General features: G+C 42.4%; 8 protein-coding genes across 9 annotated transcripts in view; 5 read left to right on the top strand and 3 right to left on the bottom strand.

Annotated features, from left to right (window-relative positions):
* Window positions 1-26727, top strand: part of LOC126568464 (MRG/MORF4L-binding protein) — a 99628-nt gene that overhangs the window by 7209 nt on the left and 65692 nt on the right. The window lies entirely within an intron of this gene.
* Window positions 1509-5626, top strand: LOC126567798 (uncharacterized). The gene is made up of 4 exons (XM_050224099.1): window positions 1509-1672; window positions 1743-5110; window positions 5194-5453; window positions 5541-5626. The coding sequence occupies exons 1-4, from the start codon at window positions 1509-1511 to the stop codon at window positions 5613-5615; spliced, it is 3867 nt and encodes a 1288-aa protein (XP_050080056.1). The 3' UTR covers window positions 5616-5626.
* Window positions 6505-8908, bottom strand: LOC126567697 (probable ATP-dependent RNA helicase DDX52). The gene is made up of 4 exons (XM_050223914.1): window positions 8717-8908; window positions 7868-8652; window positions 6861-7505; window positions 6505-6787 (listed from the first exon to the last, which is right to left on the bottom strand). Exons 1-4 carry the CDS (start codon window positions 8906-8908, stop codon window positions 6505-6507), a joined length of 1905 nt encoding a protein of 634 aa, XP_050079871.1.
* LOC126568054 (vanin-like protein 1) lies at window positions 9691-12407 on the bottom strand. The gene is made up of 3 exons (XM_050224463.1): window positions 11784-12407; window positions 10029-11209; window positions 9691-9958 (listed from the first exon to the last, which is right to left on the bottom strand). The coding sequence occupies exons 1-3, from the start codon at window positions 12066-12068 to the stop codon at window positions 9691-9693; spliced, it is 1734 nt and encodes a 577-aa protein (XP_050080420.1). The 5' UTR covers window positions 12069-12407.
* LOC126567696 (zinc finger protein 512B-like) lies at window positions 15530-16163 on the bottom strand. Its single transcript, XM_050223913.1, has 2 exons — window positions 16158-16163; window positions 15530-16093 (listed from the first exon to the last, which is right to left on the bottom strand). The coding sequence occupies exons 1-2, from the start codon at window positions 16161-16163 to the stop codon at window positions 15530-15532; spliced, it is 570 nt and encodes a 189-aa protein (XP_050079870.1).
* On the top strand, window positions 16578-17216 carry LOC126567695 (zinc finger protein 512B-like). The gene is made up of 2 exons (XM_050223912.1): window positions 16578-16583; window positions 16648-17216. The coding sequence occupies exons 1-2, from the start codon at window positions 16578-16580 to the stop codon at window positions 17209-17211; spliced, it is 570 nt and encodes a 189-aa protein (XP_050079869.1). The 3' UTR covers window positions 17212-17216.
* Window positions 18592-25580, top strand: LOC126567694 (titin-like). Its single transcript, XM_050223911.1, has 6 exons — window positions 18592-18689; window positions 18755-19279; window positions 21207-21718; window positions 23113-23155; window positions 23222-23716; window positions 24969-25580. The coding sequence occupies exons 1-6, from the start codon at window positions 18684-18686 to the stop codon at window positions 25518-25520; spliced, it is 2133 nt and encodes a 710-aa protein (XP_050079868.1). The 5' UTR covers window positions 18592-18683; the 3' UTR covers window positions 25521-25580.
* Window positions 21160-21807, top strand: LOC126568542 (titin-like). The gene has a single exon (XM_050225037.1). The coding sequence runs from the start codon at window positions 21225-21227 to the stop codon at window positions 21729-21731; it is 507 nt and encodes a 168-aa protein (XP_050080994.1). The 5' UTR covers window positions 21160-21224; the 3' UTR covers window positions 21732-21807.

The raw sequence follows: 26727 nt of genomic DNA, 5'->3' as shown, positions 1-26727 counted from the left end.
GTCGTAGGCCGCCTTGAAGTCAATGATCAGGTGGTGCGTAGGGATGCTCCCAACATTTTTGGAGGATCTGCCGTAGAGTAAAGATTTGGTCAGTTGTCGATTTGCCTCCAACAAATGTTGCTTGGCCGTCCCTTATGAATAAAAAAAATGTTGCTTGGTACGAGCTTCCAACGAAATCTGTAGCAAGGGCTACTGAAACTTCCTATCGCGGGTTTAAATACCTCCTCCCGTCCGATTTAAGTGTTAAAATCTCCGATGACAATCTCGACGTTGTGTTGTGGGTAACGGTCGTACTCTCTCTCCAACTGCGTTTGAAAATTGTCTTTATCAACATCGGTGCTTCCAAGGTGCGGACTATGCACATTGATAATGCTCAGCTTCAAGGACCTTCCGCGGATCCTCGACCTGCACATTTGTTCATTGATCGGCCACCACCCGATCACTCGCTTTTGCATCTCACCAATGACTAGGCACGCCGTACCGAGTTCATGCTTTTCTCCACCGCTTTGGTAGATCATGCAATCACTGCAGTAGGGGCGCTCCATTATTCCATTTCAGCGCACCTCCTGAAGTGCTACTACTCCGAAGCCGCGGGCCCTCACTTTGTCCGAAAGAATTCGGTTACATGAGGGATCTGCACTTCCATGTCCCGAGTTTCCAATCGTAATCCTTATTCCGTTGCGTGGGTTTGTTGGTTCCCTTTCGTTGCAATGGTATTGGGGGTGGCTTGCAAGACCTCTCCCCCAATCCCCTGTCTCGTCGGAGGGCCTACGCATCCTAGCTGATCAAGTCAAGATCAAGTAGTCCCGTAGAATGCCAAGACAGAAGCTCAACCAGCCGTCCCTGACATGGAGAACAGACGCTAGTTATCCCCCTTGCTCAATTTAGCCATGTAACCCATCTTCCCAAGGAGTTGGGTTTCCCCGTGTACCCAAGCTCAGATATTTGGAAAAATATGTTACCATTCTGTATCCGTGGACGTATTGAGTCGGAATAGGGTATCTTCTTCTTCTTTTTGGCTTAACGACCTCTAAGGTCACACCGGCCATTAGGTGGCTTACTAGACTTGCCAATACCACGTAGTTGGATAGTCAATCCTCACTTTCACATGGCCTTTAGCACATCAACTTACAGTTGCTTGAGGCATCGGAGTTTTAAATAAGTATACCTTTTTTTTTATTTGATCTCTATCTCAAGAATCAAAATTAATAACAACAACAAAATTATTGGATTGCGCTCGACTATTCGCTATTCGACTTAATCTAACTCAGAATTTAGGTGATAGATGATATTGAGAAAATTTGATACGTATTATTTGTAATTGTGTTGTTCCGCTTCAGTTTCTTGTCCCTTGTCTTGTGAATTATTCGTAGTAATCAAAGTTGCAACTTCATTTACCTCTTATACCCCTTATAGTATTGTGCATATCACCCTGTAGAAGTCTTGGAATCACATTATTTATTGATTTTCTTAAAAAGCGAATGTATTGTTCCTTAATTTCAGACAAAATGGAAGAAACTCACGATGTACAGTATGCTCGGTTGCGGGAGGAGGTAAATAAGGAGCTGCTGAAAGCAATTACTCTATTAAAGCTAGTGAGAGATACAGAGTTTCGTAATGAAGCAGAGAATCAGCTAGCGAAGCTTAAACATGTGATGATTGAAGATAAAAGGTGTGTAAAATACGTTAAGAAAAAACTGTTTTACAAGTTTGTTGATTCAATGTATTCCTCCAAATTCTAGATTAAGAATTTCTACTTTGGAAGAGTTTAAAAAGATCATCGGAAAGGGAGTGCAAAAAACTGTATCCAAATTGGTGCTCGAAAATCCAAATCAAAGGATAAATAATGGAATTTACGGGTCAAATACACTATACAATTTGCCGGACTCGGACTATTCACCCTCCAATGATCGATTTGCTACCAATCCGGAGCAAAGACTAGCGTTAAAATATCCTAGGAAGAAAATTTGCAAGTCAAACTATGACAGTAATTGCTACATTTCTGGAGAAATGTCAGATCAGCCACAACATTCACTATTCAAGCGAAGACATGAGCTGATTGCCCCACCGCCACAGCCAACAACATATGGTGAATATAAAAGGATGTCACAATATCAAAATTATATGAGAAACCAAAACATGCTGCAAGCAGCAACATTTACCAGACTCCCTTTAAATGAATATAAGCCATCTATTACATCGAAACGGGTTGCCAACAGCGACCAAATTTCAACTTCCACTGAAAGAGATTCCACTTCTACAGCTATTACTGACAAATTGTGCAACAGTAACGATATGATAAGTGAGCATACTCAAACTAACAGCAGCAATACTGTTGAACGCGTCTGGTCCGAAACAACTACTAAAAATAACCTACAAAAAAGTGATAACGATGGTGAAGCGTCAGCCACTAGCGAAAGTGTCAGTGAAGTCTCAGCGACAGCCACAGCAAAAACTGTAAAGTATCAAAATATAAATAAAGATTCAGTGACAGCTGCGACAACCAGCCAGAAACAAAGTATTCATAAAAGCTTAGAGCAAGATACTGCAACCAGTAATGCTAATATTGATAACATTACTGCAAATGCTGAGTCCAAGTCAAAGCCACCCAAACCCAAGAGTAAAGGGAATCATCGCGAACTGCATAATTTACTTTCATATACAACGGAAATTTTCCCAAAGTTGATTGCTAATAGAAGAAAAAGTGTCACTGTAGAGGAGGAAATCAATATGCAGCTTTTACGGAAATTTGGTATTACTAAAAGAGTGCAAATCGTATTAGAACGAGCCGATGTGCGCCCGCTTGTCTCGGACCATGATGCCCCTGGACAAATTGCACAACGAACACGAAGCAAATCAATCGATTCGAGGAAGTGTCTGGAAAGTTTAGATGCAAGACCTAGGCAACCCGAACCAGTTCCAAAGAAAATAAATCATCGCCGAGAATCAAAAGCGCATGATGCGAAGGCATTTAAACCAGCAGTACAAAATCATAAAATTTCTCATCGCCGAGAATCTAAATCACTGGAAATGAAGCAGGAACCGACAGCAGTACCTAGTTTCAAAGTACCGAAACAAACTGCACGTAAATCGTTATCCAACTCACAGAAAATTGTAGCTCCTGCAGTACCCTGTAGCAAAAAAGGAGAGAAGATTCAAAAAGCGATTGAAAACGTTTCTAACGAAAAGGAAATGAAATCAACTAAAGCGAATATCGTGTCACGAAAAAGGGAAAGGAGTCCCTCGAGCCCCACACCACCGAAGAGATTGTGTTCTACAACAAAGGATTCGAAGATTTTTCATACAGCGGATACATTGCGCAAAGTAGGTGAAGAATCGGACGAAGAGGAAACGACTAGAGTACTGCCAAGCTCGGACTTGATTTGCGATCCAAAGCCAAACAATGATCCGGAGGTACATTGCCGCAGTGACTACATGGAGAAATGTTGTCTTTGTTCGTACAACGGCGAACTGATGGTTCATCACTATGTATATAATCATCCAAAGAAGGCTGTGTATGTTAGCCGTGTTGCTCCCGACCAAGCCCAGCTAATAAAAGCAGATCCGCTCGGCATTAGTGGCCGAAAGGCAATTTCACGGTATGGAGATCAGGAGATCATAGTGTTCCGATGCCATTTTTGTGACCTACGGTTGAGTGAATCGCAAGAGTTGTGGCTCGATCACATTTCAAAGCATACTGGCGAATACCGGTACAAATGTAAGCTGTGTCCCACTTTTGCACGGTTGCCTGTGGATAGAGTGCCGCATCATTCGATTTGTACCAGTCCTTCCATGCAGCTGTGGCATACGTACGCATTCCAGGAGAATCACTTGTACGCATACCTGTGCAATGTTTGCAACTTTGTGCAGGTTTTATCGGTTAATATATTGCGACATATCCGGGAAGACCATCCAGAGGCTGCTCCGAGTGAAATAGGTTACACCAAATTTAGCTTGGTGAACTTCAGCCTTCAAGATGACGAAGCTGATCTGCCCTATGGATCTGTAAAGTTAGAACCAATCTTGGATGATACGAATATTATCCCACCAGAATATATTAAGGAAGAAGTGGACCTCACGCCTGCAGAGGATTGCCAGACTGACCCGTTACAAGACGTCGAACAGGAGCAGCAGATTTTCGTACAGCCAGAAACGGTTTTTATAAAACAAGAAAATCCTGAAGAATGTATCGATGAATGCGAAGAAAGCATTGCCGAAAATGAAAATGATGTTCTGACAACTATTCAGGCTAGTGTACCTCAAGTCGCTGATGGTTTGCTTTCTACACGAGTTCGTGTGAAGCGACTTCCGGGTGATACACTGTCGGCAGACATAGAAGCCAATGAACCTGTTAAAGTTTTAAAGGTTACACTTCCAGTGAATCGTTCATCCCCTCTCCGAATAAACGACAATCGGGTGAATCGCATATCCGAAGTTACACTATCCACAAGGACAGAGGACAATACACTAAAAGATAGTGTTACGAGAAATGCAAATCAAGTGAATCACTCACCCATTTCCCAAATTACTCACTATCAACTTCAGCGAAGTGCAGTGCCGAGTTCAAAAAGTGTATGTTCCAGCAATGGGCAACATCAGCTCGCTCCGGTACCGTCTATGGTAGTTCTTAAGCCTTGGTGTAAAAACAGTGATGGTTATAGTGCGACGCTACCATCGAGCAAATTAACTCTACCCTTCTTGATCGCGACCTTCAAATGTACTACATCTGGCTGTGGATTTTACAGCGACAAAAAGCAAATCATAACTATACATTTGCAAAATCACCAAGAAACGGCTAGAATGCATCCGATACAACGCGGAACTCCATGGTTGGAATGCTGCTATTGTAGTCATGTTGGAACGACCATATTTTGTCTACTGGAACACATTGAAACCGTGCACAGGTACTGCGCTTATCAGTGTGATCGGTGTTGCTATCGCAGCCGGGATTCTAGCAATGTCAGGGTACACCAGAGAAATCATCACGCGGTACACGATGCCGAAGCCAAAATTTTATACATACCCGATCGACACAAGGCATTCGAGCCGATAGACAATGACATCATTGGGAACGAGCTACGATCCAACGTGATGGGCTTAAAATGTTCAAGTAAGTTGATTAATCTGTATAAAAAGCAGTTCACTGTATCAAAGCATTATGGTAATACAATTGCTACTCGTCTTAAATTACAGTTTGTCCTTCAAAGAAATTCTATGATTTGAACATGTATCGTAAGCACATAATATCCCATAATATGAGTTACATGGCTTGCCACGTTTGCGAAGATCTTATGCCTCCAAGAGACTTAATCAATCACATCCATTCGCACGAGATCCACATGTTTCAATGCGTCTATTGTGCTTTTGGTACTGGTGATATGCGAATCATCAAGAAGCATGTGGCGGACATACATCCTGAAAGATTATTATGCCTTCATGTGAGAACTTCAAAGGTAGGATGTCATAAACTGGTCCGGAGGTCTAACAACTACCATTGTTGCTAACTAAATTATGTTTCTTCTTCTCTCCCTTTTTTAAAGCCCAATGTTCCATCATTCATCCGAGTGCAAGAGAAGATAAGTCCAGATCGTTTTATAAATTTTACGAAAAGCTAAGATTTATTTTACCTACTAAGAAGACAAACCTAGGTTTTAATGTAGTAAATTAAGCATATTTTAAAACAATAAAAATTGTACACAATATACATATTTGCACATTGTACATTTCTACACACATTGTAATCACCTATTAGCGTTGGCATAATGTTTCCCCTGTGAATGCTTTCACTCGATGCCGTTAGTCCCATCTGACGTGGTAATTTTGGTGAGAATAACTCCGAAATTTTTCTGTGAAAAGTTCTCCTCACCCTACTTTTGGGCTGGTCGAGTTTAGACCTCCATGGTTCCATTTCAAATTGATTTGTCGTAAAAATTCCATAATTATTCTAACCAAAATTACCGCTTCTAATAGGTAGCACACGGCACATGGCAGGACCGAGTATCGAGGTTTGTGGTACAGCTAAATCGTATCGATTTTTTCGCATGGTTCTGTCAAAATTTTATATGGAATTTGACAGACGAAAAAACATCCCAGTGTCGGAAATTTTGAAAAGATCATGCGAAAAAATAAAAACGATGCAGCTATGCCATCGACCTAAACCGTACCCCGTAGCATGGATTGCCTATCCGGTTACGTGGCATCAATAAGCCGAATAGGTTTGAAATATCAAGCATATGACCATAATAGTTTGATGAGTCAATAAGAAGCTGATTGTTGTTCATAATCTGTCCCACGAGTTTGACATCACTGGGTTCAAATGTCGTAGGCGATGTGTGGTGCACATACACTCATCGAGTATGCTTTCTTTTCCTTTTACTTGTTGTTGTACTATCCAACTACGTGGTATCAGCAATTCTAGCAAGCCATCAAGATGGCCGGCGTGACATACATAGAGAGTCGTTAAGCCAAGAAAAAGAAGACGAATTATGCGAGAAAAGCTTACATTTATTTATCGCTCCTACGTTGCTTAGGAGGAGCTGACCGTTTAACAATCATCTTGCTTTGAACATTTTTATCAATCGTTGATGTTTTGGTTTTGCCTTTGCTTTTACTAACAAATCGCTTTTTACGTTGTAACTGTTGAAATTCGAACGTAGGCAGCGTTCGAATGGCTGCCCGTTTCGGCGCTTTTCTTGCTACATTTTCCCGGGCTTTCTTCGAGCTGCCGTGTAGTTGCAGCATGTACTCTGGTACTTCACCTCCAGCAGATTTTATCAGATGTGCAATGCTAAAAGTAAATCAAAAAATGATTAAAATTATCAACAGAAGAAATAAAATAATCGAACCGATAGTAGGCGTACCTTTTCAAATTGACCGTATCGTCTTTGGTGAAAAAGGTAACGGCTTTCCCCGGCCGACCTGCGCGACCCGTCCGCCCTATACGATGCACGTACGAAATGGTGGACGGAGGAAAGTCGTAATTAACCACTAAATTGACACCTTTAAAATCTATACCGCGGCTCATCAGCTCGGTGCAGATGAGTATCCAAATTTTGCCCTCTCGGAACGCGCGCACAACATTATCCCGTTCGCGCTGTGTACGGTCGGAGTGTATAACGTCTACGTTAAGCCCATCGTAGATTAGCTCGGTAAACAGCTGCTGTGCCCGATCCTTGCTCTGTACGAACACCAGTACCGGTGGATGCAGGCCTTGTGCTACCAGCTCACGGAACGCAAGCAATTTACCCGACTCACTGCCGGTGAAGAGAAGCTTCTGTTCAACCAGCTCAACGGCCCCGTTCGCGAGGCCGACGGAAAAGCGAATGCGACTGGGAATGTTTCTAGCAACCCATTCATTTACCTCACGTGTCTGCGTCGCACTAAAGAGGGCCACCGTTTTGGCCGGATTGTTGCACGCAGTAATTACCGTATCGAGCTGTTCGCGAAACGAATTTTTAGAATCTTCGAATAGCTTGTCTGCCTCATCGATCACGACCCACTGAATGCTGAGAGAGGTTGAGGGAAGAGAACAAATTTTGCGTAAAGTTTTGTAACAGGCTACTGGGGAAAAGATTCATTTACAAGAAGGCTGACCAGAAGGAGTTCATGAAAAAAGGGACGTGGTATGTTTTTAAGAAAGACACGAATGCATATTACATTTTTCTTCAGTTTTCAAAATATAACAAAGCAATCGCACGAATACTTCGATGCGAAACGGGAAAATCAAAATAAAATAAAAATACCACGCAAATGGAGAACTTTTACGAATACAACGGAATACAAATTTTGGTTTTAAAAAACGGGACTGTTTCTTCAAATACTCAAACGTCTAGTCAGCCTATTTTAAAGCTATATTTGTGTAGCTTACTTGCTCAGATCGATTTTTGGAGGATTTTGCGATAGCAGGTAACAGATTCGGTTGGGTGTCGTCACCAGTATGTCGTAGCTGCGCCCACTACTGAAGCTATAATCACTCTGCTTCGGATCATCCACTGTTTGAATCACGTGTGTCCGCAGGTTCATCTCATCGCCAAGACGTAATGCTTCGCGCTGGATTTGCTTGGCCAGCTCGCGCGTTGGACAGATTATGAGCGCCCGGAAACCACACTTCATCGGTTTCTTCAGATGGTGTAGGATGGGGATGAGAAACGCGGCCGTTTTTCCCGAACCCGTGGGCGCGTAAGCATGGAGCGAAATAGATTTCATCAATACTGGGATGGCTTGCATTTGCACCGGTGCCGGTGTGCTGTAGCAAGCCGCTATGTTAGAAACTAGCCGGCTCGTCACACCAAAGTGAGTGCTAAGCTGATCGAAAGTTTCGATGATATTGGGCACCTCCGGGCTGTACCGGCTTTTCTTGACATGAATCTTGAATTCTTTGCGTAGTTTGTTTAGCCGGCTTACATTTTGCTGGTCAATTTTAGTAGCATCCATTGTTTTCTTCTTTGAACCCTTGTTTTTCTGATTCCTTTGCTGTTCATCTTCCGCGGCGTCGGATTCGGGTTCGCTTTTAATTTCGTTATCCTTTGCTACGTGTTCAACATTTTTGCTATCAACAGAGTGGGTCACGCCGGGATCATCGTCGTCATCGTATGTTTCAGCCTTTAAACACAACTTTACTTTAGGTGCTACCGCTGTATCGCCATTTTCGAGCTAGTACAGGATGTAGTTTAGTTAAACTTCCGAGCTGACTGCAATATTACTACAAAAAACATACCTTCCTTTTGATTGGTAATTTATTTTTTCTCGTAAACTTGGCACCGCATGAGAGCTTACGAAATAAATCGTTGGCAATCATGTTAGGGCTCTGTGAAGGTTCCAGATTCCGTTTTATGATGCGCCGCGAATCACCACAGCTTCCGGTGTTGTTTTGATTGTTTTTCTCCGGTATTTGAATCTCTCCCCTCATGCATTATTCGGAAAAGTCGGAAGCATGCACAAACGTCAAACGTCAAACTATTTTGTTTGACGTTTTGAAGGGGGTAGGAATATCGAGAAAGAATTAATGTATATTTTTCATCGGGACGTATGGAATGTTGTTCATTTTTTTAAATTAAACGGTTCCTGGTCTAAAACGAACACGTTTCTCTCAAATTTAATGCATAAAGAAGGGGTTTTGGAGATTGTGTTTCCATATTTCTATTAAAAATAAATTTACAAATAATTTTGATCCAACGATACTGTTTGATTAACTCACAGTTAGTTTGAATGGATTGTACAAATAGGACTTTATACGGTGGTAGTACGATGGTAAACAGTTGAAGGAATATATTTCGTATCTTTATGTGATGGCCAACGGTAGTACATTGATTATTGAAAACTCCTGGAATGTAAGCATTCAGGAAAAATATTTAAATTCAGTCAGTAACAATTGTACATGAAACTTATCCTAGATATGCATATACATCTTCAACGAAGTTTTTTTTTATCACAATAATTTCTTCCTCCAACAGGAATCAGGCCCCCACATCCTTCCGGTATGCCACGTAACTTCGAACAAGGTTAGTACAATTTTTGGTATATGTTTTAAATTTTGCTCCGTTTTCTTCTTGCTTGGGAGAATAGTTGTAACACTTGTAACTATACTAACTACTAGGCATGGCACGGCACGTTATACTCAAGTCGAAAGCTTGGCCAAAAATACTGCACAGGAACTATGATGCTTGTTTTATGTGTAACGCAACATTGGCACTAAAGAAGCGTAATGTGCTTCGACACCATCATTTGCCAGGATACGAGCACAGCTCCGCCAAGTAGGAGTGCGATAGCAGATGAATGCGTACCGATTGTGGCGCCACCATCGTCATCTTCCTCTGGCTGAGGTGTGCTGGTTCCGGGCAGGTTGATCGGGTTGAAGAATTCAAAATCCTTATGATTGAACGCATAGATCCCGAACGTTTGCATGTTGCTAATCGGGGTGGTTAGGTTCATCGATACAGTCTGGCTGTTGCTGGAATAGCTATGGAAATAAGATAAAAGAATATTTATTAGGTATGCTATCGCTAGAAGAATATGGCACGGTAACATACTTGACATCGGCCGTAAAGCGATAGTGACTAGCATCGTAGGAGTACATGCGCATGTCCAGTGTACTAGGCATCGCAAGCGTTCCATTTGCAATGAACTGTCCGGTTATGGAGATAGAATTGAACTGCAGATATTCCGAGTTGCTTTGCAGCATCAGACCACAGCTCGCTATACTTTGGTTTCTGCACGCAATCACACCACAAATGGACACGTGTGCGTCGGCGAATCCCTGGAAGGTACGTACGCCATCGAACACGGCCAACCGATAGTAGTGAGTTTTTTCGCGCTCGTCATCCACCGATAGGCTAAGTGAAAAGTCACAACAGAACATTCCATTGCACACGATCTGACCGATGGATTCCTGTTGCCAGACCGGATTTAGCTGGATGGTGGTAAACTGCTCCAGAAAGTCCCGACCGATGCGGACGTTCCCGAAATCGTCCCCTGGCAGTCGATGATTACTTGATTCTGCCATTGGCACCTCCAGCACATCGCTCGTCAATGAGTGATATTGAGTGATATTGCCTGACCCTGACTTGGGTACAGTCACCGTGTACAGTGCACGCGTAGGTACTCCGGTGTAGTGTGTTAAAAGTGCTCCATTGCGCCCATTAAACACACCGGTGCCAGTGGCACCAGATGGTCCATAGTTCGTCCCAGCAACGATCAGGTTGGCATCGTTAGCGTATGCCCAGCTTTCGAAGATCTGCGTCGAGGTGAGAAACGGTGGTTCCGACGTCCAAAAGGCGGGAAACACAAAGTCTCGCAAACCGTGCTTGATAAGCTCGAGTGTTGGCAATGCGAACAGGATGTCGAAACAGGTGAACACTCCAAAATGTACCCCAAAGTCAGTCTCGAAGCTAACCAGCTCCGGTAGTGAGGTTACGCTCGTTCCCGGTTCCTTGAATAGATTGTATTTCCGGTAACGTGCAATTACCGTCCCATCCCGGTCAAACACGACATCCGTGTTGTAGAACAAAGTTTTGGCCTGATGCTGCACATAGAACTGCTCCGACAGGTTGATCACTAGGTATTTGCGGACCTCCCGTGCGAGACAGGACAGGGTGACTAGAATGGTACCGTGATCGTCACAGGGCACCACGCGTTGTTCTGGATCAGGCACAAACACTGTGTCTAGCAGGGAGTTGAGCGTTAGCTCTGGGAACACAATAATATCGGCCGGCTGTTGGTGACAAAAATGTAAAAATTAAAATTATAATAGTGTAGCTTCCTAGGTTCCTTTTTTGGCACTCTGGGTAATGCTTTTTATGGTAACTCGCAATGAAATCTTACAATCGGCCTTAGTTGCTGCAGCAAAAAAAAAAACTAGTTTACTAATTGTACATACGATCTCCCGGGTGTCTGACGTAACGTTCTCCACAGTGAGTACAGTTTAATTCGATCTTGGGTTGGATTTGCTTTCCTACTGAGCTTATTATTTATGAGGATAAGTAGCTATACTGAATGACTCAGGGCGCCTAGTTAGGATGGAGTAACTGTGTCTATTATCGAGTAATTTATGTTAGGCAGCAAGATTCGCGATGAAGCCCTATTGCACTTTGTCATAAAATGAGCTAATTTCCATCCAAGTATACGCGATACACCTAACACACTAATTGTCACGTTTAGCTTGACATGGAAGACGTGTGCTTGTTTACTGCCGAGGCTGATAAGAACGCAATTAAATTCTCTCCTTACACGATCATCAAGCATGAGTGAAACTATGAAACCAGTGTACTGGTATACAACGCACGTACCTTCGCTTCCGGCGATCGTATGAGCCTACTGTACTCCTGAAGATGAAGCTCAGTCCGCTCTGCAATGGGCATCGTCATTGGTTCGGGATGAAATTCTACCACCGACACTACATAGCTATCGCTTTCCGGCGTGGATCGTGCAAAGTGTACGATCTCCTCGATCGTTCCCTCCTCGCTGAAGTCATTGTATTCTTCCGACGCACTGACTCTGCACAGCTGGGACACCGCAAGCACCACTGTCGCTAATTGGGCCAACACCAACCAGCGATTCTTCCAAAGCGTCATAGTGTCACGTTGGTGTGTTTAGAAGTAACGGCGATCGTGTGTGCGATTCTCCGCGAGCACATTGACAGCGAAGGAGACGACCGATTAGGATCACAATCGCACTCCGGTGGCCTGTTCCGGTCCAAGGCCGACGCAAGACTGAGGCACACTCTGTACGTTTGATGATTGCCAGCAAGTTTCTTCGGGGGCGCTCGTTATCGTCGTCATGGGTTCCTCTCGTTGAGCTTCTTTTTTTGTGGTCTACGCTTCTCTAGATCCGATAGCAGCGTGGTTCGCGTGCTGTGACCAGCTCCACCGCTGATAGTGAAGCGATGCGGACTTGCTGTGGCGTAGTGCATTCTGCGTAATGGTTCAGTTAAAGCAAAAGAGCAATGGGATAAGATGCATTCAATCACCCAACACGACACAAGGTGCGTACGGGAACTTTGGAATCGAAGAAGCATGCGCTGGGCATGAGAGAAGTTTTTCGATTGCTTCATTAAGATTGGGTAAGGACAAAACAATGTTATCGGAAACGCTATGCGAGTGACAACAATGCACGAATATTGTATTACATCTTGTCTTGAGCGTGCTGAAACGGTGCAACGAGGGACAAATTACGAAACGATAATGATTAACAAGGCATTAACATTGAAACGCAACAATGTAGCTGATTGATAAGATCTTCCATTCTACGAGATATTGTTGTCAACCCGATATAGGACAAACAATGCTCATAAGTTAGCAATAATCATTTTTCTAGAGAGTCATTTAGAAACGAATTGGTCTAGACGTCTTTAAGATGCGAATAAATGCTCTGTGACAATTAGCAGCTGTTTTCAGTGTTATACATTTAAGACTCATGCAGTTACGCATTCTTCAAAATAACAATGACTCATATCAGTATGATAAACTCTGGTGGAAATATACACTAGCACTTGGTTACTCACCAAACTCAGTAGAACTGATCGATCATTGACGAATTAGAAAATTTTCTTGCTTTAGAGGCGTTCAGGCGACACACATTTCATCATCACATTCAATTTCATCAGGTAGAGAAATCTTTCCTACAAGTTTTCCAGTAATATAGCATACATAAAATTACCCCAACACGTTATGACCACTTCACAAATAATTCTCGAGATCGTACTGTCCCATTAAAGCGCTGAACTACCGGAACAACAGCTAATGGCACCGGTTTTGTTTAAAAACGAACTTTTACATGAAACTATGTTTGAAACTGTTTCTGCCCACCTGCAGCATACCCTCATGAATTTACGCTAGCACCAACACACTGACTCGCACCGAGCACACATTAACAAATTCTTCTTCCACTGTTCCGGTTCGCCCTATGGTGCTGCGCTGATAACGCATGCCATAGGAATTCAATAACCGCGGCCGACGGCACACATACTGCACCGGATCAGCTGACGCACGATTACGGGTTTACACCTTCACCAAGTTGCACGTTTGTTTGTTTTCATTTTTTTTTGTATGTTACTTCCCTGGCCCACGGTTCCTCACTGCTGTCTGCTTTTTTCGATGCGTAACAACGGAACGAACCGAGATACGCATCCAGAACAGCGAAAGCTGGATTCGGCACTGAGGCGCGTAGGAATGGAATGTTACCGATAAAGCCGCATGACGACCCGGTCGGCGACGGTTTTGGTACCCGGCCCGCACGCAAACACACGCGCACACGATCGCGGTTCGCGGATAGAGGAAGCTTTTAAGCCAAAAGCACACTCACAGAGGATGGCGCCTGATGCACTATGGGATTGGGGAGACGGTCGTAAACGGTGGGCGTGATAAGTTTGAATGTATTTGAACTAGAATTTGAATTTATTTTTTAATGATCGTTTAGTTGATATTAGTGAAAAAATTTGTCATCAAAAATTTGCTAAGTTTAAAAAAGGTATGACAGCCACCCGTCCCATGGTGAGGGGTGGCTTAAGTGGTGTGACTCAACTAGTAGGGTTAGATCGCGTTGCGCGAGTGCCTTAAGCTCTCGCCCGCCACCTAATGCCCTCTACGGAGACGACAATTACGATGATGATGACAGTAGTACAAACAGCTTCGTTCAGTTTATGCGTTTGTCGTATTAGAACATTGGTTTGGCCTTGCGAAAGGTGCTAGAATATAAAAATCCCTTACTTAATGTACAATTTTACTGAAGGTTAGCAACAAGTCTGTTTGGCTTGTTAGCACATTTAGCTATTGGTGCACAGGTTTCCATAGCTTCGATTCCAATCACGTACGAATTCGATTCTCGAGCGCCTATTATTAATTGCTTTGTGCGTCGTTCAAAAATATATTCAAATGATCGTTCAAAACACGTGTGTCGGTTGTTTTTGTAAGTAAAAATTAAAAGTGTTCTAATTTTGTGAAAAAAATATGTCTCATATCATTTCAAGTGCTTAAACTAGAACGAGAACTATGGAGAGAGTCTTGGTTAAAGATTATGTAAAAAAAAAAAGATCAATATAGATGTAAACAATTCAATAAAATATCATGTATTGTAAGTCACTTCCATTCATTGAAGTGACTTAAAATACACTTTCAAGTCATTGTATCCAAACTTCGATGACATCATGATGCTGGTCTTAATCCGTACCGATAACGTGCGGACGGGTAAATCTAAATAAGTCACCGTACGCAATTAAACACGATCGCTCCATCCCTTTTGCGTAACATTTTTATTCGATATTCCGTTGTGGAGTTATGAAGGTACGTTGCTGGCTTCCCAACGCCCACCGGTTGAGAGTGGCGAAGGGAAGAAAAAGTACAAACAACGGTCGCAAGATAACACGACGGTGAACCCAAATTCCAAGACGGAAGGCACTAATGTATGCGACGGTTGTGATCAAACCAATATAGTGTTCGTTTTTTTTTGTAGAGGGCCGATGAATCAGAATCAGGAAGTTAACGAAACATGCAATTGAGACGCATAGATATTCATTATGGGTGGTCAATTTTTTACGGTCAGATGGGCTGGCGGTATTTGAAAATTATTTTATTTATTTATTCGACAAACCTTTGGAATCTCCTTCACAGGACTTTAGCTTACGACTGAAATTCGATTGTAGAATGGATATGAAAATATGCAGCAAAAAAAAAAAAACGATTCTAGTGATTTGTTAAAAGGGACAAACCCAACAAAAAAACGTGTTGAGAATGCGAAGACACTGGTCCTAACCGCAGTTGCTATTGATGGACCTTGCCAGGTTTATGTTGTTGGGATATTGCAAAAAAAAGATTATTACAAGTATCGTTCAATATAAGTTGGGTATGGTATCATTCGAAATTCGGTAAAGGTTTCCATTCTCAGGAAAATCATACGACCACAAGATTTGATTGGAATGTGTTGTGTGTTATGATTAAGATTTCGTTGTATTTATTTACATGAAAACGTTGTCCATTCGGTGTACAGGAGTCTATAAAGGCTTTAAGAAAGCAGGGGCGTTATGATTCTTAGATTGGGATTAACCCCAAAGGGCTTTGTGCTCGTAGGAGACCGGGCTGCTGTAAACAGTCGATTCGTGCTCGTACACCGACGCTGGAACCGTCTTGTGGACGTAGTGTGGCTCTTTCACGTACACCGGGTAGGACTTCTCAACTGGCACTGGGTAAGGCTTGGCCACCTCCACCACCTGCTTGTGGTAGACTGGGACCTTCACCGGAACCTTCACTGGGACGGGATAGGGACGATCGACATGCACCGGAACCTTCTTCTCAATGTACACCGGGACCTTCTTCTCAACGACGACCGGAACCCGCTTTTCTACGTGCACGGGGACCGGAACCTTCACAGCGACTGGGACTTGCTTCTCAACGGCCACCGGGTATGGGACAGCGACCTTTTTTGTCACCGTGACGTGGTTCGTCACATGAGGCTGGTAATCGTTGCCGTAGTACTGGTCATGTCCTCCGTAATACTCCTCGTAGCCGCTGTTCAGCTCGAAGATACCGCGCTTATCCTTCTTGTTTGCCTCTGGCTCGCTGTTGCAAAGAGCGATGGCCAACACGGCTGACAGGACGATGAAAACCTGGATAAGGAGAGCAGAGGGTAAGACAGTTTCATGTTTTCTATTGAAAAAAAAAGAGTCTTACCTTCATGATTAGGCTTGGTAGTGGTGCTGCTTACACGATCGCTGAACGTTTACTGATGATCACTTTTGGTTCAATGGTTGGCTTTTATACTAAAGCACACACTTTTCCTTTGACCCTCGCTTGCATGAAGACACCTGCTATGCGGAATTCACATTGATTTTAACTGATCAATTTTAATGTTTCTTAGAAACCTTAGATTTTTTTTTCGATCCTGAAAATCAATCATTGTTATTATTATGTTATTATTAAAAATAATACCTCGCTGTTCGGTTTCTGTCTTGATGTAGAATTGAAATCTTTCGAGAGGTGAGGGTCAAAGTAAAAACGATCGGTTCAGTATAAAAGCCAACCATTGAACCAAAAGTGATCATCAGTAAACGTTCAGCGATCGTGTAAGCAGCACCACTACCAAGCCTAATCATGAAGGTAAGACTCTTTTTTTTTCAATAGAAAACATGAAACTGTCTTACCCTCTGCTCTCCTTATCCAGGTTTTCATCGTCCTGTCGGCCGTGTTGGCCATCGCTCTTTGCAACAGCGAGCCAGAGGCAAACAAGAAGGATAAGCGCGGTATCTTCGAGCTGAACAGCGGCTACGAGGAGTATTACGGAGGACATGACCAGTACTACGGCAACGATTACCAGCCTCATGTGACGAACCACGTCACGGTGACAAAAAAGGTCGCTGTCCCATACCCGGTGGCCGTTGAGAAGCAAGTCCCAGTCGCTGTGAAGGTTCCGGTCCCCGTGCACGTAGAAAAGCGGGTTCCGGTCGTCGTTGAGAAGAAGGTTCCGGTGTACATTGAGAAGAAGGTTCCGGTGCATGTCGATCGTCCCTATCCCGTCCCAGTGAAGGTTCCGGTGAAGGTCCCAGTCTACCACAAGCAGGTGGTGGAGGTGGCCAAGCCTTACCCAGTGCCAGTTGAGAAGTCCTACCCGGTGTACGTGAAAGAGCCACACTACGTCCACAAGACGGTTCCAGCGTCGGTGTACGAGCACGAATCGACTGTTTACAGCAGCCCGGTCTCCTACGAGCACAAAGCCCTGTGGGGTTGAACAATCCCGAATCGATACAGAATCGCATGACAGATGCTAATAAAATACGTTTGATTTCTACTCTTAATTGATTGTGTTTTTGATTGGTTTTATCTTCTTCTTATTGTTGGCTTAAAGGTTGATTAATTTTGCTAATACCACATTGTTCAATTGGCAATCCTCACTACGGAGGAACAGTCCGAACAAATTCATATATTCAAAGTATTTATGACGATTTTTTACCGCTACCTCAAGAAGCACTGGAGTATATGTTTTATGTTTACAGAACTTGTATATTTCTTGTTTCAATTGTGTAAAACTTTCTTATCTGAACGAAGTATTCTATTGGCCTTTCTAGCTTTATTCATCAATGGGTTGTTGTATAAAGTTTGTTATTGGTGATGAGTGGATTGGCCGTATTGTTGGTTTATTAATTTGATTTTCATAATTTCTTACAAAACTGTCTGGTAGGTTAGTGGAAGTGTTTTGAACATTTTATTTTATTTTAGTTTAAGTTTTACGGCTCAGTGCCGTATTGTAAGCTCTTCTTGAGCAGTTTTTGTACGAATTTCTCAAGGCATTTCCTTCTTGTTTTTTCCCTTATTCCGAGCATGCTCTATTGAGTGTTTTGAACAAGTTAGTGCATTTTTTAAAGGTAGATCATATTTTGATTTAGGCAAAACAATGAACACTGTGAAACTTACCTTTGGAGTATAACAAGTTTTCAATTGTCATGGATCGAAAGACGAAAAATAAGTGGCACGTTTACGAAGACTTTTCACTTTAGATCCTTTGCTTCTACCTTTTCGATTCTATCACAACCATTAAACATCAAGAGAGAAGAAATTCGTCAGGTATGGTTTAATGTTTAAAAACTTTTAATTATTAGAATTGATAAAAGAATTATGATCATTCGCATAGTTAAGCAGATAATACAAAGCATGTTCGATAATCACTTGTCCAAATGTCCGGTCCACGTGGCGTATTTTCTTTCTTCGATACAAAGCATAACCTCCATCACCTCCAATCAGATCTCCTACACCGAAGCAGTGACCTTCAAAATTATCATTGGTTTTTCATATTTTATACGCACCGGTGCTGCGGTGCTATTGTATTGCAATTTTTCCACTTTTCGGCGTATCTCTGCTGATGAACCGCGCGTTACATCGTTACGAAGCGCTGAGTTGAAGAAGCACAGAAAGATCTGCTTGATGCTTTGGAAGCTATTTCGCTGACTGTACGATGCAACCCTGCGTAAAGCTATCGGAGCGTGTTAACAGGAAAAGAGTGTGTGTATCAGTGTGTGTAAGGAAAGAGGAGGAGGAAATTTTTTGGTAGGCTGGAAAGTTACGATCGATCAAAAGATGACGGAGAAAGAAAACAAACATCCAGCGCGCACTATAAAAGCTAGTCGTAGGCTCCGATTCAACCATCATCCAACAGACGATCGTTGTACGGAGCAGTTGATCAGCTACAGTTTTGGAAAGGCAAACATGAAGGTAAGTGGTTGAGTGTGCAAAACCAGTGAAAACAGCGGTGAATCCTGTAATACGGTGTCTTCCAGGCGTTCATCGTATTCTCTATGGCTCTGGCCCTTGCCAGCGCGGCGGCAGTCGATGATTCCAAGAAGGAAAAGCGCGGACTTTACGAACTGGAATCAGCCCATGAATCGTACGAAAGCTACGACCATCATCATCAGCCACTGAACTATGGATACACCAAGAAGGAGATCATCACCAAGAAGGTTCCAGTGCCGTACCCAGTTGAGGTCGAGAAGCACGTCCCAGTGCCGGTGAAGGTCCCATACCCGGTGAAGGTCGAGAAGGAGGTCCCGTTTGTGGTTGAGAAGAAGGTTCCAGTTTACATCGAGAAGAAGGTTCCAGTGCACGTTGACCGCCCATACCCGGTGGAAGTGAAGGTTCCATACGAGGTCCCGGTCTACAAGAAGGAATACGTCGAGGTCCCGAAGCCATACGCAGTTCATGTTGAAAAGCCTTATCCAGTGTACGTCAAGCAGCCCGTCTACGTCGAGAAGCAAGTTCCAGTAACCGTCCACATCAAGGAGCACCACAAGAAACCATTCTGGGGTTGAAAGGACTTGAATGTATAGGGATAGGTCGATGGAAACTACTGACTGCTGTTGATGATCTTAAATAAATGTTACAATAGAGATTAAAGATAGATTTCGTTTGTTTCATATGCTTTATGAATGTTTTACATACATTTTATGGCCATTTTCTAGAAGGTTTAATTTTGTCCTTCTTTTCTTGGCTCAACGACCTACTAACTCAAATCGGTCGGGAAACGGTATGGATAGGATTTTATTTCCAGTCCTATCGTCGGCGCCGCAGTCTTCTCTTTCACCAGATCTCCCGGTGAAGGGTCCGGTGAAAACCCCGGGAAACTTATGTTGATTAGATTAATTTTTTTCAGTAAAGACTGGAGCAAAAATTGTAAAAAAATAATTGTTCGTCAAAGTACATACTATGAAGTCAAGCCATGTATACTTCAAAATGCAAAGAATAAGCTTATCCGATTTAATTTTGTCGAATGTTGAAAAACGTCTCATGATGCATTTTAGTATAACAAACCATCCTATGGCTTAGATATACTCTTAGATTGAGACTGTATGTCTTGATTCAAAACAAACTAATAAAAAACTTGTAATTGATTCTACTCTGCTTATTTAGTTTGATAGATTGTGGGGTGCCGGTCTTCACAGCTTCGCATCGGTCTTCACAATAAGTCTAGTAAGTCGTTAAATCGAGAAAAAGTTATATATATATTTACGGTGGGCATGCAGGCATAGTAGACAAAAAATCAGTTCCTAATAAATCGGTTTTATTTATTTATTCGCCAGCGCCAAGGTTTTACGTTTTGCTCATAAACTGGGCTCGGAATATTGTATGAATAGGCTTTAAGAAAAGCTTCGCGATTATCATTTGGTACTTTATTTTTATTTTTAATTAATTATAACGGTACTCTGCCGTATTGTCAACACCCCTTGGGGTGACTAAATTATATAAACATAATGATAAGGTATTTTCTTCTTATTATTTGCCTTTGCCTTTGCCTTGGTACATTGTTGAGACCTGCGCGAGCCCTATGCAAAGTGTTGGTGGGAGGGGACCGAAAGGGATCAAGAGGGGGGGGGGGGGGGGGGGTTCAAGTCCTGTTGTTCAAGACCTAGGCGGAATGTTTGGGGGTTTCTTACCGTAAAATTTACCACTAAACCATCCTCTGCTCAGAATCGCTTCAACTCAGGGCCCCTTCAGCTTGGGGCCTCTCGAAAAAGCTTAGGTTGGTTACTGTTAAACTAGCCACTGTGTATAATGTATGTATAAATTAAAGACACAAATGAAAAAGTTTCACAGAGTTCAAAACGTCGCTTGTCTATTAGTATAAATGCATGAAAAACTATACATCATACTTCCATAATGATCGTGATGTCGAAAACAGGATGGAATATTTTTATTTACACTGTTAATATCAATTGTTTCAATGCACAGCTCTTGTCCTTGGTAGACCATTACAACTGGCTAGCTTTTATTTATGTGTGTAGGAAGTTTTCCAATCACATAGGTTTAATCGAATCAAAAGTCACCAAACGCTGTCTGTGTCACTGTATCTTGATAAGGTTGAAAAACAGTAGCAAACGTGCGAGGTCTTGATCGTTTATGGTTGGTTAATTTTTTACTCGAGCGCTTGCTACATGGCAAAGGAAATGAGAGTCCATAAAATGCGAAAATGTGTAAGACCTCATCGGCAAAAACCTGACAGTGTCTAGCGATTGCTGCACAGTTGTGAGGTTTTTTGAGGTGGTAGGTAGGATTCACATCATTGCTATAAATACTGTTTATCTTGCCACAACAGGTATCATTCGAGTGTGAGCGTTCGTTGCTTTAGCTAGCAGATCCAACCGTTCAACAGCGAAAAGTCCATCATGAAGGTAAGATAGCTAGCCTGTTACGGAATATGATCAAAAGGGCAGAGTATTGATTACCGATCTTCGACAGGCGTTCATTGTGTTCTCCATGGCTTTGGCCATTGTTTGCGCGGCGGAAGTTGACGAGTCTAAGAAGGAAAAGCGCGGACTGTGGGAAGAATCCTACAACAACTATGGTTACGACAACTATGGGCTGGGTTACTCGGACTATGCTGAGAAGGAAGTGAAACATATAATCACGAAGAAGGTCCCGGTTCCGTACCCAGTTGAGGTCGAGAAGCACGTCCCAGTCGAAGTGAAGGTCCCATACCCAGTTGAGGTTGAGAAGAAGGTCCCAGTGTACGTCGAGAAGAAGGTTCCAGTGTACGTGGAGAAGAAGGTTCCAGTGCACGTTGATCGTCCATACCCAGTGGAAGTGAAGGTCCCAGTCCATGTTCCGGTCTACAAGAAGGAATACGTCGAAGTTCCGAAGCCGTACGCAGTTCATGTTGAGAAGCCTTATCCGGTCTATGTGAAGCAGCCAGTGTACGTCGAGAAGCAGGTCCCAGTGACGGTGCACATCAAGGAGCACCACAAGAAGCCGTACTGGGGTTGAAGAATTTCGTAACCCGGTCTTGAATGCCTGTTAGAGCCGAATGATGCCAAAAATATAATTCTTTACCTGATGTATGCAATGGAACAAAGCGTTTTTGTTTGGAACTTTTTAGTGTATTGAGTCCAATAGTTGTAGGAAACTGCTCCATGCTGGAGTCTAATATTGCAATACATTAGCTTATGCATTAGCCTTTTGAAACATACACGCAGTAGCCAGATGATCAAGCCATAATTTTGCCAGTAGGACAGCCAAATTTTCATTCATGAAATAAAAAAATCACAACAACATCTGACCTGTCAAAGCCTCTGGAAATTGTTACGATCTTTTCTGAGTATGTCTATTCAACGAAGTGTGTTACTTTAAGCAGTCGCAAGAACGCAGTCTATATGCAGCTTGTTAAAAACCTGTGTGATCTCTTTAGCTTTGGCTCCCTACTAGCTCTTCTCTTTCAGGATGTTTGGCAATGGAGAGAGGATTCTGTTATGGACCATCGGTGGATGGATGGGCGCCCATGGACCTAAACCTCAGCCGCGTTCGTGTCTCGTATCGATGTAATAGAAACGTGTTCAATAAATCCTATGTAAAGCTATATACGTCCGTGTTTCCCTCCGACCATCGTGTTGGAACGTGACATGTTTATGCTGCGTTCGAGCAGAAACCCGTAGGACCGTAACATCTATGCATTTCTATTTTATCCCGTTTGTATGAATACATTTTTGGGCACTGCATCGTTTTTATTCAGCGTGATCATATGACTGAAGCGATAGCGGTGTCGGACTTCACACGGCAAGATCGGTGATCAATACCTGAACCGTTTCTCCGTAGTGAGGGTTGACTATCCAACTACGTGGCTTTAATAAGTTTCGTAAGCTTTCAGATAGCCGACAAGACCAAGCAGATCGTTTAACCGAGAAGAAAAGAGGATCGTCTCTTTCTGTTTATTTTACACTTGCCTCCCTAATGTACTGAACGATCATCAGATCAAAAGGTCATGAGCTATTCGAATTATGCTCATTGTCAGTTATGCTGCTGCTTTAGAAACTTTTATAAAAAAAAAAAGATTTTAGAAATTTTAGAAAATAAGATAAAATAAACATTTTCTGAACGAGGCTCCCCGAGGAAGAGGCGACAAAACGGTGTCGGTCTTTACAAATGGCTTTGTAGCTTCTTCAAAATATATACTCCACTTACATAAACCTGATCGACACAACATACGAATCGATACGTACGTAATTCGCACAACAGCTTACAATAAACTGTGCCGAAAATAGTGAAACAAAAATGAAAGAGCTTGTATTTTACTTTCCTTGTCGTTTCGTGGAAAGTTCAACAAGTAGAAGATGTATGGTATAAAACGCGTGCGGTGGACTCAATCAATTAGTTACGATCTGAACGTCGAAACAACACAACCGCTCAAAATGAAGGTAAAAGTAAAGTTACATGTGACATGATTCGTCATCCAACTAAACTTTATTTCATTTTTGGAACAGATTTTCTTCCTGTTTGTGCTGACCATCTCAGTTGTAAGCGGTGTAGTGCATGATAGACCAACCGAGGCACAGGGGGGATCTTATGAAGAAAAGTACTCTCAGTATCAACCGTACGAGGCTTACGAGGGAATTTACGGGCATCAGCAGGAAGATGAAAATCATATCGATTATCCGGATCATGATGTGCATCAGATCAAACAGGTTCCGGTTCCGTATCAAATCGATGTTCCAAAGCACGTCCCTGTAGAAGTGAAGGTCCCATATCCAGTAGAGGTTGAGAAGAAGGTCCCGATCGTTGTCGAGAAGCAGGTCCCAGTGTATGTGGAGAAAAAGGTTCCAGTCCACGTTGACCGACCATACCCAGTGCAGGTGAAGGTTCCAGTCGAGGTTCCAGTTTACCAGAAGGAATATGTTGAAATCCCAAAGCCTTATACCGTGCACGTGGATAAGCCATATCCAGTGTACGTGAAGCAACCAATTTACATCGAGAAACCGGTACCATTCACGATTCTTGTGAAAAAGGAGCAGAAGAAGCCTTTCTGGTGGTTATTTTAAGGGCAATAAATAATTAACAGAATAAAATTTATATTAAATTTCAATTATAGTGTTTACATTTTCTTGCTAAATAACAGTTTTGAGAAATTGCGTTCTTTTACTAAGCATGGAGCGATTCCAATTTCGGAATATTATTATCAGCTCAAAGGAAGTTTTCAAACTAGAAACAGACCTCGCCATGATTTTATCACCCGACAAGCAACAGCAGAACAAAATCATCGGTCAAATCATTTTCTTCGCATCCGGGTCCTGTAAAGAAAGATTTAAGTTTTTCTCGCAATAGCATTAATATTAAATGAATCATATCATCAATAGTCATAGTTTACATTTAAGCCATATTTCTAGCAATAATTCTAACAAAGCATTATCATAAAGCATTTATAAAAAATATTTAAAATATGTTGTTCACTCACTCAATGCAGAAATATTGCAGAATAAAAAAGTGAATGTCTGATGGCACTAACAACCACAAATGTACGAGAAACTTGGCTTAAGTAATCTTGATATAAGCGCTAGAAAAAAAATGTTAGAATGTTAGACACGATTAAAATTATATTTATAAGGTTAAGGTGGGCCTTTCTTTATGGAGAAAGATCTTTATGGAGGTTTCACGACGTCCGTCTTATATCTCTGTTATCAGGGATGATAGTTCATACAAGCGGTAAAAAAGACTAACAAAACCTAGTGAACCATTAAGGTAAAAATGGAGAAGATAAATCGTACAAGAAGTACTGGCAGTCAAATAGTAATTTTCCGTGAAAAACTTACTCCGTTTTTTAAGGTAAATAACAATACTAAAACGGTTTCTTTTTAAGATCCAACATTAGTACATAATGTCACATGTCAGCTCCATTCTACGCAAAGCACTTACGTAATTGAAGCCAAGATACTTCAAATTTTCATAATACATTATGTGTTGTATACTCTCTGCGATACGCACGATTGATTTTCGGCATGAAGTTTCTTCAGCAAACGAAAGAGAAATAAAAGTAAAATAATAATTGCATCTAACTGAAGACAGCTATCCACTGTCTGGTCAATATAAAAAGGTGCTGGTTGTAGCAGATCATCATTCAGTTGAGGATCTCCAGTCGTGCAGTACATTCAACCAGTAGGCAGACATGAAGGTAAGCATCCGCCGTGAAGACAATCCACCGCAGAAGGAATCTCACAAAAAGGGCTTTTCTTCCAGGCGTTCATTGTGTTCTCTATGGCCCTGGCACTCGCCAGCGTGGCGGCAGTCGATGATTCCAAGAAGGAAAAGCGTGGACTGTGGGAGCTGGGATCGTCCCAACAGGAATCGTACGAGACCTACGGCTACGACCATCAGCAGTCTCATGGATATTACGGCAACGACTACTCCGAGAAGGAAGTGAAGCAGATCATCACCAAGAAGGTCCCAGTTCCATACCCAGTTGAGGTCGAGAAGCACGTCCCAGTCGAAGTGAAGGTCCCATACCCAGTTGAGGTTGAGAAGAAGGTTCCAGTGTACGTCGAGAAGAAGGTTCCAGTGTACGTGGAGAAGAAGGTTCCAGTGCACGTTGATCGTCCATACCCAGTGGAAGTGAAGGTCCCAGTCCATGTCCCGGTCTACAAGAAGGAATACGTCGAGGTCCCGAAGCCATACGCAGTTCATGTCGATAAGCCCTACCCAGTGTACGTGAAGCAGCCAGTGTACATTGAGAAGCAGGTCCCAGTGACGGTGCACATCAAGGAGCACCAGAAGAAGCCATTCTGGGGTTAAAGGGATGCTTGTGAGATGTTATTTACTGGTAGAATAAAGATCCTAAATTGATATTCAAATGATTGTGTTTTTGAAAACTTGATTAAAAGCCAAGTTATACCGACAGATTGAGAAAGTATTTCCTGTCCTATAACGCACTGCATTACGAACGATGTAAGAAAAAATAAGGCAGGAGGAAATTCCTAGAGATATTTGGAGGGGTTTGATCGTACACCTTGTCATTGGTAGCGGATTTAACGGCGGGCGGAGTAGGCAGCCTCCTCGGGCCCGACAGCTGTCTCGTGTAAGGTGCCTCGTATTCGAGACCAAGTATTCGTTATAGGGAATCGTTGTCGGAGCCCCTGATGTTCGTGTTGGTGCCCCGGTGCCGCTTGTCTGAATAGCTACATTATCTTTGCTCCGTAACGCATATAGGATGTGGAATTTAAAGGATAATGCCTGAGTTTTTCACACATAATAGTCCAATGATCATCACACATATGAGCGAGTTTGATTTTTTCCACCCAATGAGCATTGAATATGTCTTAGAGAAATGCAGAAGTCACCAATTCACTTCTAGAAAACTTGAACCGAAATGTTTTGCTGCGTTCTTTCAGCTATGGCTATTACACATATCCAATAAGTTTGACCCCACTTGATCGAGGCAATGTGAGGCTGTGTTTTTCTGCGAATGGCATGGTTCTAAACATGGAATTCTATCGACAAACTAAAACAAAATAAAAGCGGGTGAGAGAACCTCGGCCGCAAAATAAAATGAAATATCTAATACTAAAAGTCATGTTGCGTTTGAAAAATATGACCTTCAAGCCTGCATTCCAACGCAGGTTTCGAATCGGGTGCACAAGTGCGTGCTTTAATACATGAATGTATGATAATATAAAGCTAAACTACAATGTAAAAATCTCCTTTAACGTGGGCTGAATTAAAACAAGCAAATTGTTGTAAAAACTGACGCTTTATGGCAATGACAAAGCCAATCACTTCCACGTTTGCTAGAAAAGGAAAATACTTTAAAAATAAAATTAATCCCTTGTACTACAATCATTGAAAAAATCATGTATTAATAGAAGAGTAATAAACGGCACAAGTGAAGGAAAAGAGTTTGGCCAATCCATTTATTTATACTGTCATTCAATGCTTTTTTATCGACAAGGGCGGCCTGGTCGTTTAGAACTCCATCACTCAAATTCTAATGCATTTATTTTCC

The sequence above is a fragment of the Anopheles maculipalpis genome, chromosome 2RL (assembly GCF_943734695.1).
Source record: "Anopheles maculipalpis chromosome 2RL, idAnoMacuDA_375_x, whole genome shotgun sequence".
Taxonomy (NCBI): domain Eukaryota; kingdom Metazoa; phylum Arthropoda; class Insecta; order Diptera; family Culicidae; genus Anopheles; species Anopheles maculipalpis.
The sequence above is the reverse complement of the archived record's forward strand: the minus strand, read 5'-3'. Positions and strand labels throughout refer to the sequence as shown.

Coding starts and splice junctions, on each gene's coding strand:
- LOC126567798 (XM_050224099.1), top strand. CDS start 1,509: ATGGAAGAAACTCACGATGTACAGTATGCTCGGTTGCGGGAGGAGGTA. Junction 1,673..1,742: donor GTGATGATTGAAGATAAAAG/GTGTGTAAAATA, acceptor TCCAAATTCTAG/ATTAAGAATTTCTACTTTGG. Junction 5,111..5,193: donor GATGGGCTTAAAATGTTCAA/GTAAGTTGATTA, acceptor CTTAAATTACAG/TTTGTCCTTCAAAGAAATTC.
- LOC126567697 (XM_050223914.1), bottom strand. CDS start 8,908: ATGAGGGGAGAGATTCAAATACCGGAGAAAAACAATCAAAACAACACC. Junction 8,653..8,716: donor AATTACCAATCAAAAGGAAG/GTATGTTTTTTG, acceptor ATCCTGTACTAG/CTCGAAAATGGCGATACAGC. Junction 7,506..7,867: donor CCAAAAATCGATCTGAGCAA/GTAAGCTACACA, acceptor AACCTCTCTCAG/CATTCAGTGGGTCGTGATCG.
- LOC126568054 (XM_050224463.1), bottom strand. CDS start 12,068: ATGACGCTTTGGAAGAATCGCTGGTTGGTGTTGGCCCAATTAGCGACA. Junction 11,210..11,783: donor TACGATCGCCGGAAGCGAAG/GTACGTGCGTTG, acceptor TGTCACCAACAG/CCGGCCGATATTATTGTGTT. Junction 9,959..10,028: donor CGCTTTACGGCCGATGTCAA/GTATGTTACCGT, acceptor TTATTTCCATAG/CTATTCCAGCAACAGCCAGA.
- LOC126567694 (XM_050223911.1), top strand. Junction 23,156..23,221: donor CACAACCGCTCAAAATGAAG/GTAAAAGTAAAG, acceptor TTTTTGGAACAG/ATTTTCTTCCTGTTTGTGCT. Junction 23,717..24,968: donor CAATTTACATCGAGAAACCG/GTACCATTCACG, acceptor CTTTTCTTCCAG/GCGTTCATTGTGTTCTCTAT.
- LOC126568542 (XM_050225037.1), top strand. CDS start 21,225: ATGGCTTTGGCCATTGTTTGCGCGGCGGAAGTTGACGAGTCTAAGAAG.